Source organism: Callorhinus ursinus, unplaced genomic scaffold (genome assembly GCF_003265705.2).
Source record: "Callorhinus ursinus isolate GAN/ISIS: 27379988/994484 unplaced genomic scaffold, GSC_fseal_2.0 scaffold13, whole genome shotgun sequence".
Taxonomy (NCBI): domain Eukaryota; kingdom Metazoa; phylum Chordata; class Mammalia; order Carnivora; family Otariidae; genus Callorhinus; species Callorhinus ursinus.
The window spans coordinates 6,865,598-6,880,050 of NW_027397075.1; the positions used below are offsets into that span (position 1 = coordinate 6,865,598).

Here is a 14,453-nt window from a genome sequence, read left to right on the forward strand (position 1 = left end):
ACAGGGTAACCTAACACCGTGCCAGGCACATGGATGCTTGGTGCTCCCTTCTGTGTTCCATTTGGCATTTGAGCTAACGGAACGGGGTGGAACACACAGGGAGGTGGGTGGGTGTGGAAATAATGGGGGTGTCTGTGGAGGAGGGAAAGGGACCAGACGGGGAGCCTGGGGGAAGATCGTCCTTTCATCACATATACATCAACCTGAAACTAATATCCTGCTGGACGTCAATTACAGGGAGTCGGATCCGAGTTCCGACGCACGTGCCCCAGGTGGTAGCAGGAAGTACAGGGTCTCCTGTGAGGGCTCTGCTGTGTGGCCTTAGCGAGGCATTTTCCCTCTCTGTGCCCCCTCTCATCTCCCAAGGTGTTGCTGGGCAGGGGGGATTCCCTGAGATGATGCACCCATGAGCGTCCAGCACAGGGCCTGGTGCACACTCTGCGCTTCCTGGGCCCCTCTCCGCCCCTCACGGCAGGGAAATGTTCCAGGTGGGCACCACGCACCTGAGAGGATGTGGGGAAGGGCCCAAGCGGGCTGGGGAAATAACCATGTTCGGAGCACCTATGAGGCGCCAGATGCTTTGACATAAATGTTTCCACTGCATCCACACACCTAAGGCAGGAGGCAACACTGCTCTGACTTGACAAAGAAGCTGAGAGTCAGAGGTAAAAGAGCTCGATAAGGTCGGCTGGAGGGCAGGTCTGAGGTCAGACCTTCATGCCTTGCCCAAAACCACCCGGTTTCCTAGTAAAAATGTAAGGCCAAGGGGCACCTGGGTAGCTCAGTCGGTTAACAGCACCTGACCCCAGATTTCAGCTCAATCTCAGGGTCATGAGTTCAAGCCCCATGTAGGCTCCATGCCGAGTGTGGAGCCTACTTATGAAAAATAATAAATAAAATAAACAAACAAAATAAATAAATAATGTAAGGGCATAATCTGGCCCAGATTATGCCATGATAGTCACTGACACCTCAGGGCAAAAGAGTCTGGGAAGCACATTTTAAGGGAGCAGGTGGAGACAAAGGGTCAGAAGATAAGGTCAAGGAATTTGAGCTCTACTCATCAAAGGGCCTCCCTATTCCCTGGACAGTGTCCTTTGATGATATGATCACTGAAGGTAAGAGATCTTCTATTGTGGAGATAGGATCTCTGTAATAGAGGAAGTCAACTGGGAAGCAGACAGGCTGGGTTGCATGGACCCATCCTTAACCCCACAGCTCCCTGACACGAACACTCAGGAAAAAGTTGCACAAACACACACAGATAACCACCAGTCACACAGACAAAGAAATCGCCATTCAAGCCTACTCAGACACAGAAAGCTAGGTTTACATGTGGACTCCAAAACAGACAGACAGGCACACACACAGACACACACACACTCACGGGCTCTCACACACATCCTCTCCCACACTGAAACACACTCCAGCAGGCGCTCACAGGCACACAACCGCCTCTCGTAGTCAGTCACCCGATGACAAGAGGAAAAACATCAAACCACAGATTCATTCTTTCACTTGCTTGGTTTCGGGTGGGGAGGCAATAGTCTGGGGGCAAGTCTGCTGGAAACCCAAATTCAGGAAACAGAAACAGATGCTAAATGCAGCCACCGAGAGGCTGTGCAGATTCTGAAGGCAACCCGCCTTGCCTTTCTGGTGAAGAGATGTCATTTGGGTGGGATATCGGGAGGGGGGTGGGGGACTGGGAGTGTGTCCTGAGAAATAGCGGGACACAGCCTCTCCTAAGGGGACCCAGCGGTCCTGGGGGAGAAAGAAGCAGATCTGGAGATCCTGGGTTGCCATGCCCTTCTGAGGAATGATTCAGGAGGAAAAAGAGCTCACACTCCTTAGCCATACAGACCCAGATTCCACTCCCAGCTCTCTGACTACCCCCGCTCACTGGATGACCCCAGGCCTGTCTCTTAACCTCTCTGAGCCCTACTTGCATCTCACGCTCTGTGAAGAGGTCCAAGGGGCCCCTTGACCTCGATCGCTCCATCCCCTGAGCTTAGCAGGGTGCCTGGTACATTGGAGGAGCTCGGTGAACAGTCGTTGACTTGATCAAAGAATGAGCAGCCATTAAAGCAACAGCGAGTTTCCAGGTATGTGCCCACTACACGGGCATAAATGGAAACAGGTGGATTACAGCAAGTTACTGGCGAGGATGCAGGTGAGCAAATACTGTTGACGTGGCTACTGAGGCGGTAATCGTGCATGGCCACACTGGCAGGCAATCAGGAGGTGTCTATTAACATTTAAAGTAGGCAGACTGTTGGGGCGCCTGGGTGACTCCATCGGTTACCTCTCAATTTCTGCTCAGGTCATGATCTCGGGGTTGTGGGACTGAACCCCACGTCAGGTTCCACGCTGAGTATGGAGCCCGCTTGGGATTCTCTCTTTCTCCCTCTGCCTCCTGGCACCCCCATGCTTGTGCATGCACTCTCTCTTAAAAAAAAAAAAAAGTATTCAAAGTGTTTCTCACACGCTGGTACCAAGAGCCAAAAATTGGGAAACAACCCATGTGTCCATCCACAGGGGATGGCTGTATGAACACATAGGGGTCGGTGAGGAATACCACCCAGTTTTTTAAAACAATGGGGGTTGATCGCTCTATCCAGATCACCAGCAGTGAAAAGAGCAAGACGGAGAAAGATGTTATCATTTACAGAGGAAAATAGTCTACCCAGAGCAACACTGTATTTTTATGGGGGCAAATGCAGCTGTGTGAGTACATAGGAAAAGATCTGGAAACAAAGAGGCCAAGCTGGTGCCTGCGGTTACATCCGGGGAGGGGAAGCGCTTTCGTTATTTTATACGGGGAAATGAGAAAGTAAATTAAGGAGAAAAAAAAAGGAATGAGCGTCTGTGAGGAATCTAGTAGGTGCTCAGCAATGCTTTGTTGACTCCGGAAAGAGGCAGCGAGGGGAATGTTGTTTGTCAACTCTGTGCCCACAGAGCAGTCTGGGCTTGCTGGTCCAGACAAGGTGGCCCAGAAGGCGCTCCCCAGAGGGACTCATCGCTGCGGGGTAGGGAAAGGCCAAGGCCCACGCATGGCCTTCCCCCAGCCCAACTTCTGCCTCTAAACCGTTCCTGCTCACCTCAGCATCCTGTCCAGCCACCGCCGCTTAGGTCCTCAAACGTGCGTCTCCGGGCCTTTGCCTGTGCCATGCTCGGCCAGGAGCACAGTCCCTTCTTGCCCCTTGGCCGAGACCCACTTGCTCTTTACAATTCAGGTCCGAGGATCACCTCCTCCCAGAGCCTGCTCCCAGGGTCCGGCCAGCTTGGCCGGGGACCTCTTTGGTGCCAGCAGACGCTGGGCTTCCTCGGTCCCGGGCCACTGCCGAGCCTCCTACTGGTTCAGTGTATGCCCAGAAAGGAGATGCCTCCTCACCCCGAGAACGGGGACCGATCCAAGCTCTCCTCATGGTGCCTGCCATTGGCGAGCGGCCCCTGAGCTGAGGACTCATCAGCGGAGCCTGCTGTATGTCATGTGTCTAGTTTCATAGCTTTTCTGCCCTCTGTCAAACTGCCATTGCTTCTTGCTGTCAACGGCTCACAATTTGCCATTTATGGGGTACGGTAGGGTGGGAACCTGATCGGCTTATTAGAATAGTGTGTAAACATAGAATGAATAGGCTCCGAGCGAGGTCCTGAGGGATTTGCTGATGAAAAGGCACTGGGCCTGCCATGCTTGGAGTTTGTGGGACTGATGTTGGGGCCACTGGATTAAGTCCACTTGCCTGAAGCCATAGCGCTGGTTGGGGTGGTGGGGGGAGCTGGGCCTAGAACCAGGTCTGTCTGGACTCCACAACCAGTGCTCTTGGAAATCCTCTTTCCTGCCCCTCTGCTGCTCTCCAGAAGCTGGTCAATCCCTACTGCACATAATCTCTGACCCATCTCTTTCTTCACCTGTCACATGGGGATCATGGGTCTGCTGGAAGGTTCTCATCAAGTCTCCCCAGGACCAGGAGGAGCCATCCTATCTACCGTCACTTTGGAGTCATCACTCCTGGCCATTTGGCCTCCTCTGCCCTAAAGGAGAACTTTCTCCTTGATCTCAAGTGTCCCTGGCGTCACATACCTTCCCCCGGACACACAGTCATTCCTGCTGACGGGCCGGGCCGGGCTTGGGTCAGGTTCTACCCCACACGAGGCAGCCTCCCCAGACGGAGGCCTCTGAGCAGGACTCGGCCTCCCCAAAACACCTGTTCCAAGTTGCCCCAGCTGTCCCTCAGAACTGGCTTTGCACCCATTTCAGGGGATAGTGGTGACACCCCGGCGGGTCTGGGACAGCACGGAGGTGTGTCCCAAGGCCTCTACCATGAGTCACTGTGGCTCAAGAACCAGCTGTCTGGAAGGTCAGCAGCCAGAGGGCTCTTTCCATGCCCAATCCTATAGTGTTTCCCGGACCTTAAGGACTGTCTCCAGCCCTCCCCCCCTTCCCAGCAAGGCCCTTGCCCGATGGACTAGACCCCCGCCAACCCCTATGCCTCACCCCTGCACTCACCCCCTTGCCCTACACCAGTGCCACACGCCTCTCTCTGGTCCTCAGGCATGCCTGCCATCCCCACCACAGGGCCTCTGCACGAGCTGCTCTCTCGGCCTGGAGTCCTCTTCAGCCCGCCTTCAGAAACACCTCAACTCTGTCACCATCCACAAGGCTTTTTCTGACTGCCTGGTCCACAATCTGAAACGATCGTGTGAATTCACTGCCTCCTCTATGCTTGAAGACCCCTGAGTTCCCAGCGCCCGGCAGACAGCAGGCACTCGACAAATCCCTACTGAATCAATACTGAAGGAGGGAAAGAGGGGCATTATTACCCCCAACTTGCAGAGGAGAAAACCGAGGCACAGAGGAACTAAGAAGCTTGCCCGAGGCTGCATGCTTGTTAAGGGACAGATTTAAACGCAGGCCCGCTGACCGCAGACTCCACGCTGTAAGGCCTGCTGCTCGGGGCTCCCCAGAAGCACAGCCTCCCATGGGAAGCTCAGAGGCCCCACACGTTAGGGGCAGCCAGCACGGGGGGCACAGGAACAGGGTACAATTTCAGGATTGCGTGTCCTGGCCAGGAGCAGCTTTTCCCAGCAGAACTTTGCCAAAGGAGGACAGAGAAACTGAAAGACCGAGCCCTCTGCGCCAGAATTTTGATTCCCCAAGCCCCTCACTTCTCAGCTGCCCAGTGGGGAGGAGGACCACCTGCATGTCTGGCTGTGGACAGAGGGCGGTTCCAACTGTCCTGTGACAAATCGCTTGTGCCAAGCCCTTGCTCTGTGCCTGGCACTCTGCTCTGGGCTTTGCATGCGCTGCTGCTCGGTAAGGTACAAAACTTCCAGGGACCTTTTTGCAGATGGAGCAAATGGGGCCCAGAGAGGGCAAGCTACTTGCCTAAGGTCACACAGCTGCGAAGCAGCAGGCATGGAGTCCGGACGCAGCCCACACTTGCCGTGGCTTCCTGGGAGCCTAGTACCTATCCAGGGAGAGGCAGATGTTCATCTATCAGCATGTTTCCTTTTTCCTTTTTCCTTTTGGCGTCTGGATGTGGTTTCATTCTGAACTCAGGACTTTAGAAAATGAAACCGAAGCCACAGTAACTGTCACTGTCGGTGGTGAGGAGAACCCACGTGTGCTCAGAGACTTGTGCCTGACTCACCACGGCTTTCACAACCAGGAGCTGGTCAGCGGGGAGGAGGGGGCCAGGCCCACTGTACAGGCAAGGTCACGGACACTCAGAGATGGACTCGGAGCCACAAAGGGCGAGGTGGAAGCTTCCTCGAGCTTGTAAATGAGAGGGAAGCCAGCAGAGCTGTCCCTGCTCTTCCCGAGGCAGGCTCCAGATACGAATGAGTCTCTGATTTCTTTGGCATCTACTGTTTTTTCTAGCAAACAGACCAGGATTTGAGATCACCAGGAATTGGGGGGAGGGAGTTTACAGCATGGCGGACAAGGGCGAAAGCTTTAGATCCTAGAGAGGAATCTCAGCTCTCTCCCTTCTGAGCTGTGTGCACGCAGGCAAGTGACTCCCCTTCTGAGCCTCAGTTTCTCTATCTGTAAAACAGACAGATTGGATCATTGTACCAACCCAATGATCTAAGGACTATAAAGCATTTAGCACACAGTCAGCTTAGGCCAATGTATCGCAGGTATCGGTAAAAACAATGAGGGAGGGGGCTCCACACAGGCATGGGGTGGGAGTGTGGCTGCAAGGGGGGAGCTGTGAGAAGGCAGCCCCAGTCCCCATGAAAAGGGGTGACTCTCCCATGTACCCATGGAAGCTATCAACAGGGGTTAGCAGGGCATATGGACCAGCAGCTATTTATAGACTTCCCTCTGCCCAGAGGCCTGCCAAGGAGACGTGCTGGCAGGAAGACAAATCTTGCAGGAGCCAGCCCGGCCTTCCTGGGCCTAGACCCCCTGCCCCCTCGCTGGCCTTCCCTAGGCGTGGAACCCCGCCCCCAGCTCCAGTGAGGGGGAGGTGCTACCCTTCCCCACTGCCGGCATCCAGGGGCCTGGCTTACCCCCACAAAACTCAGTCCATGCCTTCTCCGGCCTGTGTTCCTGGGGTTAGGGCTTCTAGAATGGGCCGGAGGGATGAGGCCACATGGTTTCGGGCTCCAACACGCGGCCACACTCACAAGTGCCCCCAGAGGAACAACAGCAACAGCAGTAACCTGCTGAACGCTTACACTCCCCAGGGGCTGCTCTAAGCACTTGACCCATAATCACTCATTTTAATCTCTGCCACCAGGAAGGAGGCACGATGGTTTTTCCTGTATCACAGACGAAGAAACCAAGGCAGGGGGCTTAATTACACACTCAGAGTCCCAGGGCTAGAGAGGTGTATGGCTGAACTGGAATCCAGGTCGTCTGGGTCCACGGTCTGGCTTTTCACCACTACTTTACATTTTATTCATCACCCACCACAGGGCACAGCACCCACAGATGCTCTGGAGTGCCCACAGCCCCTGACCACTGGCACACGCACGCCTCTCCATCCTCTGTCCCACCGCCCTGCACACCAATGCACGCACGTACACACACGCACACACACTCTCAACCCAGGACGACGACATCGATGACGCCAACACGCATCCAGGGAGCTGATGGGGTCCTAAGTAAGGCTGGCTCTGGGCCACCCCCTTATGTTCAAGAGGAAACACAGGCAGCCTGGGGCCAGGGAAGGAAAGCGCCAAGGAGGTGGGCAGGAGGTCCTGGCACCCATCTGGACTTCAGAGATAGAGGCCTGGGCTGCAGCCTGAGAGCAGCCCGTAGAGGGCAGTGTGTGCCAGTGTGAGAACGCTGGCCGAGCCCCCAGCCTGGCCTGTCTTCTGTGTAACTCGGGGTGACTCGGAGACTACCCACTCACTAGCCCCAACCCTCATTTGTTCTTTCTTTCCTTCAAAAATACACGTACCAGCCAGGCACCTAAGGCGTGCCTTGCCACAACAGGGTCGTCGGTCACATGCAGGAATGTACAAATTATAGCCGGCACCATCAAGCCACCAAGGTCCCAAGCCAGAGTACGAGTGCCAGGTGGGGCAGACACTTGACCCAGCAGTGGAGGGGGGTGCGGGGGGTGGACATGGACTCTATAGGGAAAGGAGGGCAGGCCAGGAAAAGTCAAAGTAGGTTTTGGGAATCATCACATCAATGAACCATCTTTTTGTTGGGCTTCAAAGCGTTTGGAGGTGCCCAGCCATTCCTCTCCCCAAAATAAGACAGGAGGGCACGCTCCACCAGAGCTCCCCATCTGCCAGTCGCTGCAGATCACAGCCCTTCCCCCAGGGCCTCAGTTTCTCCAGCTGCTCCCCGGCAGGAAGGGCGAGCCAAGACTGCTGCCAGGGACCTTGACGGCCCCGCCCGGTTTCCGAGGAACTTGGATCCGCAGTCGAGGCGCCCTTCTCGTGCCTCCGAAGGGTTCCTCCGAAGCCTGTGGTCAGGCCACGGCTTCCTGGGAAGCCCAAGCCAAGACCAGGGACAGCGACAGGCTAGAAGGGGTGCAGGGGCAATTGCCTGAGGGTTCGGGGCTGGGGGGGGGGGGGGCAGGCGACGGGGGGGGGCAGTCGGGGGGGGCGGGGTCCGACGCCGGATCTGCAGGTAGGCCCCCAGTGTCGGACGGGGAGGGGTCTGACTCGAAGAGAGCAAAGGACAGAGATCTACCAGAGACGGGTGCTGAGGCACCTGGCGGGCGGCGGAGAGGGATGTGTCAGGGCCAGTCCAGAATACCCTAAAGGGCTTGGCTGCAGAAATCTGCGACCTAGGGTGGTAGTGGGACCTCCAGGTGCGGAGGGGGCATCCGAGTGACAGCGGGTCCAGGGCAGGACCAGAGCCCTTAATGGAGGGGGTCCTAGGGCGAGTGTGAGGCTGGAGCAGAGAAGGGGGGGCCCGGGAAGGGTCCCCAAGTGTGTGGAAGAGGTGTAGCTCTTGCGGCTCGCACCGCGCGCCACGGCGGAAAAAGAAACCGAAAGTGGCGCGGAAGGGCGGGGCCTGCGGGGGGTGGAGCCTGAGGGGGCGGGCCACACCTCCCGGCCAGTTTAAAAGACTGGTGCAGGGGCGGGCGCGGAGCAGAGCGAGCTGCGGCCGTGGCAGCTGCACGGCTCCCGGCCCCGGAGCATGCGCGAGAGCCGCCCCGGAGCCCCCCGCCGCCCCGCCCGCGGCGCCCCGCGCCCCGCCGCCAGGTGAGCCGGGCACCGGGCAAAGAAGCGGGAGGGAGGGAAGGAGGGAGGGGAGGAGGACAGGACAGGACAGGAGACAGGAAAGGACGGCCGAGTGTCGGGCGGGCCTCAGGGACTGCGTGATGCGGTCGCGGCCGCCACGCCCCTGGCCCCCCGGCGGCCCCACCCTGGCAGTCCCCCGCGAGCGGGGTTCCCGCAGCGCGGCTTTTCTGTCTTTGACCAAATTGCTCGGACGAGGCGCCAGTCCCCGGCCTGGCCAGCAGGCGGCGGCCGCGGGGCGGCGAGCCGAGGGCCGGGTGGCAGGAGTCGGGGCAGGTTTCTCCACGCACCTCTCTCCACGCCCCCCTCTTACCCAAACTCCGAGCGAGCCGGCGGCCGGACTCCGCCCCGGCCGGGCCCCCCCCGCCTCCCAGAGGGGCTCGTTGGACGGGGAGGCCCATTTTCTAGGTGAGCCTGCGGAGGCTCCTGGGGGCCGCGCCGACTCGGTCCTGCGCCCTCGGCCCTTTTCGGGTCGGTTCCCCCACCTGCCCGGGCCCGTCCCGACTCTCGGCTCACCGCCCGTGTCTCCCCCCAGCGCACCCCCGGACGCTATGGCCCACCCCTCCGGCTGGCCCCGCGTGTAGGATGGTAGCACACAACCAGGTGGCAGCCGACAATGCAATCTCCACGGCAGCAGAGTCCCGACGGCGGCCAGAGCCTTCCTCGTCTTCGTCCTCGCCCTCGTCCTCGTCCTCGGCGGCGCCCGCGGCCCCCGCGCGCCCGCGGCCCTGCCCGGCGGCCCCGGCTCCGGCCCCCGGCGACACGCACTTCCGCACGTTCCGCTCGCACGCCGAGTACCGGCGCATCACCCGGGCCAGCGCGCTCCTCGACGCCTGCGGCTTCTACTGGGGGCCCCTGAGCGTGCACGGGGCGCACGAGCGGCTGCGCGCCGAGCCCGTGGGCACCTTCCTGGTGCGCGACAGCCGCCAGCGGAACTGCTTCTTCGCTCTCAGCGTGAAGATGGCCTCGGGCCCCACGAGCATCCGCGTGCACTTCCAGGCCGGCCGCTTCCACCTGGACGGCAGCCGCGAGAGCTTCGACTGCCTCTTCGAGCTGCTGGAGCACTACGTGGCGGCGCCGCGCCGCATGCTCGGGGCCCCGCTGCGCCAGCGCCGCGTGCGGCCGCTGCAGGAGCTGTGTCGCCAGCGCATCGTGGCCACCGTGGGCCGCGAGAACCTGGCGCGCATCCCCCTCAACCCCGTCCTCCGCGACTACTTGAGCTCTTTCCCCTTCCAGATCTGACCGGCCGCGCACGCAGCATTAACTCGGCCGTCTTGTTACTATTTTGTATTATTAATTATTATTTCCCTGGAACCACGTGGGTGCCCTCCCCACCTGGGTTGGAGGGAGCGGGGCGTGGGGGCGAGGCGCGTCCCCCTCGCCGCTGGAGACGAGGCCGCAGACCCCTCCCCATCTCTTGGGGGGGGTGCCCCCCCTCCTGGTGCTCCCTCTGGGTCCCCCTGGTTGTTGTAGCAGCTTAACTTAACTCTATCTGGGGCCAGGACCTGAATTTGTACCTCCTACCTCTTCATGTTTACATATACCCAGTATCTTTGCACAAACCAGGGGTTGGGGGAGGGTCTCTGGCTTTATTTTTCTGCTGTGCAGAATCCTATTTTATATTTTTTACAACCAGTTTAGGTAATAAACTTTGTTATGAAAGTTTTTTTTTTTTAAGAAAAAAAAAAGGTTTCTAGAGCGTGTGCTTTGCTCAAGGGATTCCCTTCGTTGTGAACGGGTCCAGGGCAGAGGGGTCCTAAGACTGACCCATGTGGCTTGAAGGGAGTGGGACGCATGTCCTGAGGGATGGGGAACCTGCCTGGTTCCACTCGCAGCTCTGGGCCGGGGGGGGGGGGGGGGGGGGGAGGAACAGCCCGTCCAGTTTTGGTATTTTGTGTTGGGTAAAATGGCAGCTGGTGTTTGAGCACTTAAAGTGTGCCAAACCCTCTTCTGTGTTCCACGGATAGCCCTAAAAGCAAGGCTCCTATCCTCATTTTTTTTTTTTTTACAGAGGAGAAACCAAGGCAGGGCTCCATTTGCCTGTGGCCATTCCTGAGAAGACACTGGGGCCTTTTTTGGCCGTCCACCCAGAATCTGTTTGAAATGGATGACAGAGAAGAAACTTCTTTCATTCTGTGACCACAGCACCTTCCAGGAAGAAGGTGGGGGTGGGGTGGGGGCTTGGTTAGTTTTTGGAAGGAGGAGTGGCACATTCTGAAACCAGGCATGGAGAGAGACAGATTTCAGATGGGATGGGGGTAGAGGACTTCATCCTTCCTGCCCCCTTCTCTTGTGTACTTTTCGGTGAACACACCACTTGGAGCCAGAAAAATGCTTCGCGGTCTGTGCTGGCGGGAGGGCCCTGCTAGCGGCTTTGGGCAATTCCCTTTGCCTCTCATGGTCTCGGTGTCTACCTCTAAAATGGGTTTGCTGGAGGAGGTGGTGGCTGTGCATCGCGAACGAGGCCAAGCTCTCAGGAGCCGGGGGAGGGGAGGGTGGCTGCAGGGCACTGCAGGGCTGGCCCACGTGGCCAGAAAGTGCCCATGACACGGGCTCAGTGGCTACCCCCGAGTCCATGGCCTGACAGATAATCCATGCCGGCAACCAGGGGCTGGGTGGCCACACCCGGTGAATAGAGTCACTTTCGGGTTTAGGGTGAAACAACCTCACGACATGTTGCGCTTCATTTTTAGAAGTTGGACTGGCCCTCGGCAGCCTTGGACATGCTGATGGTGGAGTGTCCTAATATTTAATAATACCTTTCAGGCTTGAAAGTGCAACATAAAATTAACTTGATAGAGAACTGGAACAGCCCAGGCCTGTCTTGGGGATTAAATAGGTTCCAGGCCTCAAGGTTAAGGATGGCTCGGAGAGATTTAGGATCTCAGAGAGCTTTGACAATTGTATCCTTTAAAAGGTGGGGTGGGATGGAAGGAGGTGATGCCTTCTCTCCATGCCTCTAAGGAGCGACTGCTTTTCTCTTCAGCACCTCCCTGCCCTTTGTTCACTGCCGTGTGGATCAAGTCCCGTCCTTCTGCTGACTTTCCCTGTCTCACCCCTCACACCCCTCAGCTTGGGTAGTGCCTGGGGAAACAGGGAGAAATCCAAGAAGGCACTGCTTGCGCATAGACCGGAGACACAGCAAGCGCTTAACTGTATGCAGGGTCCTGCGCTACCTTGTTTAACCTTCCCAGCCCGCCTGTGAGTTAGAAACCTCTCTCCCACTTTACAGAGAGCAAAGATGAGGCTCACGAGAGGCAAAGTAGGGTACACGGTAAGTGGCGAAACCAGATTTTCAAACTTAGTGCCGTTTCGGAGGCTAGGTACCACTGGGCAACCTGGCCTCCCAGTGAGGGCCTAACAGGTAGCTGGCTGTCAGCATTTATAAATAGCATTATTATGCAGGGGCTGTTTCAGCCCCTAGTACCTATATGAAAACACTCAATCTTTCCCCCCCAGCCTTATGATTTGGGTACTGTTAACATCCCCATTTCACAGATAAGGAAACAGGTCCTCATCTAAAGAGAAACAAATTCGTTTACAATATTTCCAGGACTTTTTCATCCTTCTAAAAAAAGTTGTAAAAATTACATCCTCACTGCACAAACCCGCTCCCCTTATAAAACCAGGAGCGGGATGACTAAGAATAAAGGCCCCTCTGATCACATTCCCCAGAGCTGGCCCCTTCTCTTTGTGCATTTTTTTTTTTTTAATCTATACTAACATATGTACAGTGACCTAAAGTGACCCAAAAGCCCCCGGGAGCCACGCACCGCCCCGTGTGACTGCAATCTTGTGCACACACACCCGGCCGCAGAGGAAAAGCACTGGAGGGGGGGGAACGGGGAGGGTTGGCGGGGGGAAGGGGAGCAGAGAAGCAGTGTGTGCCATGCGGCTGCCCTGGCGGTGCTGATGCTCTGTCTCTCAAACCTCAGCTTCATGATTCAGCAGCACTGACGTCAATTTACAAGAATGAAAAGTGAGAGGGGAGTTGGTGCGCGGCAGCGGGGGCAGGGTCGGGGGCCCAGGTGCGGCTGATACATTCCCCTCTGAGAGTGGGTGAGCTGGGCATCGTGGGGCAGGCAGAGAGCAGGAAAGCAGCAGCTCTGGGGCCCGATGGGGGAACAGGTGCGGGAATGGCCGCAGACCTGCACCCAAGCCACCCCTGGGCTGGAGACTCGGATCCCCATTTTTAGAGATGAAGAAATGGAGGCTCAGAGAAGTAGAGCCACTCACTCAGGGTCACACAGCTCCAAAGCGACAGCCGAGACTCACCCCAGGTCCGACCCACTCTAAAGGCAACTGGTTTCCTAAAGAGTGGAGGAGGAATCCTGGGAAAATGCATATTCACAGGTCTCACTTCCACCTGCTCAACTGTCCCAAGCTTATGAGCGGAACTTTTACTGCCCCCCCCCCCCCCCCCGCAAGCCCAGGTGGGAGGAGAGCTGGGCCTCTTGCTGGGGTGGTGAACGGAAACTGGCAACACATCAGGGCTCAGTAGGTGATAGCTGAGCTCCACAGAACACACATTCCCCGAGCACCTACTATGTTCCAGGCATTGCTCTGAGCCCAAAGGATCCAGGAATGAGTAGTCCCTGCTCTCATGGCATTAACACCCAGACACCCAGGGCCTCAGACAGTAAATAACACAGGAGGAAAATAAAGGAACAAGAACATTCCAAGTAGTGACAGCACTCAGATTAAAACTCAAGGTGGTCAGACAGTGGGGTGAGACTCTGTTAGAAAGGTCAGGAAGGCTCCTCTGGGGTGACACTGAAATCATGCCTGGAATGACAGGAGGAGCCACCAGCCCAGACACCATATTCCAGGCCTAGGGCACCATAAGTGCAAAGGCATCTTGGGTTGGGAACCAGTTGAGCCCACTGCAGAACCTGCAGAACAGAGGCCGGCGGAGCTGGAGGGGACAGAGTGGAGGCAAGTGCAGGAGGGGAGGAGGGATGGGTGGGCAGGGGCCGGAGCCCTGCAGGCCGTGCTGACCACGGGGCACTGGCAGTGTGATGGGGAGCCTGGGGTGACCTGATCCATTCTGTGCTGTGACCAGACCCTCTGGCTAAGGCAGGGAGGCCTGGGGAGATGGCCTTACGCTTCTTGCCTTCTGGGCAGCCGGGGATGCGGTGGGATGGGGGCGTGGCTTACTCTTAACCAGACCCCTCAGCTCTCACCAGTCAGGGGAGGCAGGGACAGCCAGCCACAGGGCCCGCCTGGCGAAGCGCTGGGACGGAGTGTAAGGGCTTAATACACCATAGTATCCAATAATTGGGACTGGCCCTCTCTGCTTCTTGATTCTTGCACTTCTGTTGTTGTTGTTTTTAAGATTTTATTTATTTATTTGACAGACACACAGCGAGAGAGGGAACACTAGCTGGGGGAGTGGGAGAGGGAGAAGCAGGCTTCCTGCCGAGCAGGGAGCCCGATGCGGGGCTCGATCCCAGGACCCTGGGAAGGCAGACGCTTAACGACTGTGACACCCAGGCACCCGCACTTCTCCTGTTTTAAAATAATGGCCATTTACTAAGCACCTCCTGGGTGCTAATACCTCAGCCAGGCTGCCTTACAAAGAGACAGGCTCAGAAAGGCAAAGGGATTGCCCCCATGGATGTGTAAATAGCCAAGGCACTCTGACTGCAGGTGCTTGATGCCCAAGCCCATGATCTTATCCACTGCAATGCTCAACAGTTCATATGTCTATGTCTCGTTTCTGCCGCTTGGGACCACCCTGG

The 14,453-nt window shown here is 57.2% G+C and overlaps 1 protein-coding gene across 1 annotated transcript; it reads left to right on the plus strand.

Moving 5' to 3' along the window:
• The first annotated feature begins 8,518 nt into the window (after positions 1–8,518).
• SOCS1 (suppressor of cytokine signaling 1) lies at positions 8,519–10,374 on the plus strand. The gene is made up of 2 exons (XM_025855647.2): positions 8,519–8,676; positions 9,248–10,374. The coding sequence occupies exon 2, from the start codon at positions 9,298–9,300 to the stop codon at positions 9,952–9,954; it is 657 nt and encodes a 218-aa protein (XP_025711432.1). The 5' UTR covers positions 8,519–8,676; positions 9,248–9,297; the 3' UTR covers positions 9,955–10,374.
• Positions 10,375–14,453: the final 4,079 nt, after the last annotated feature.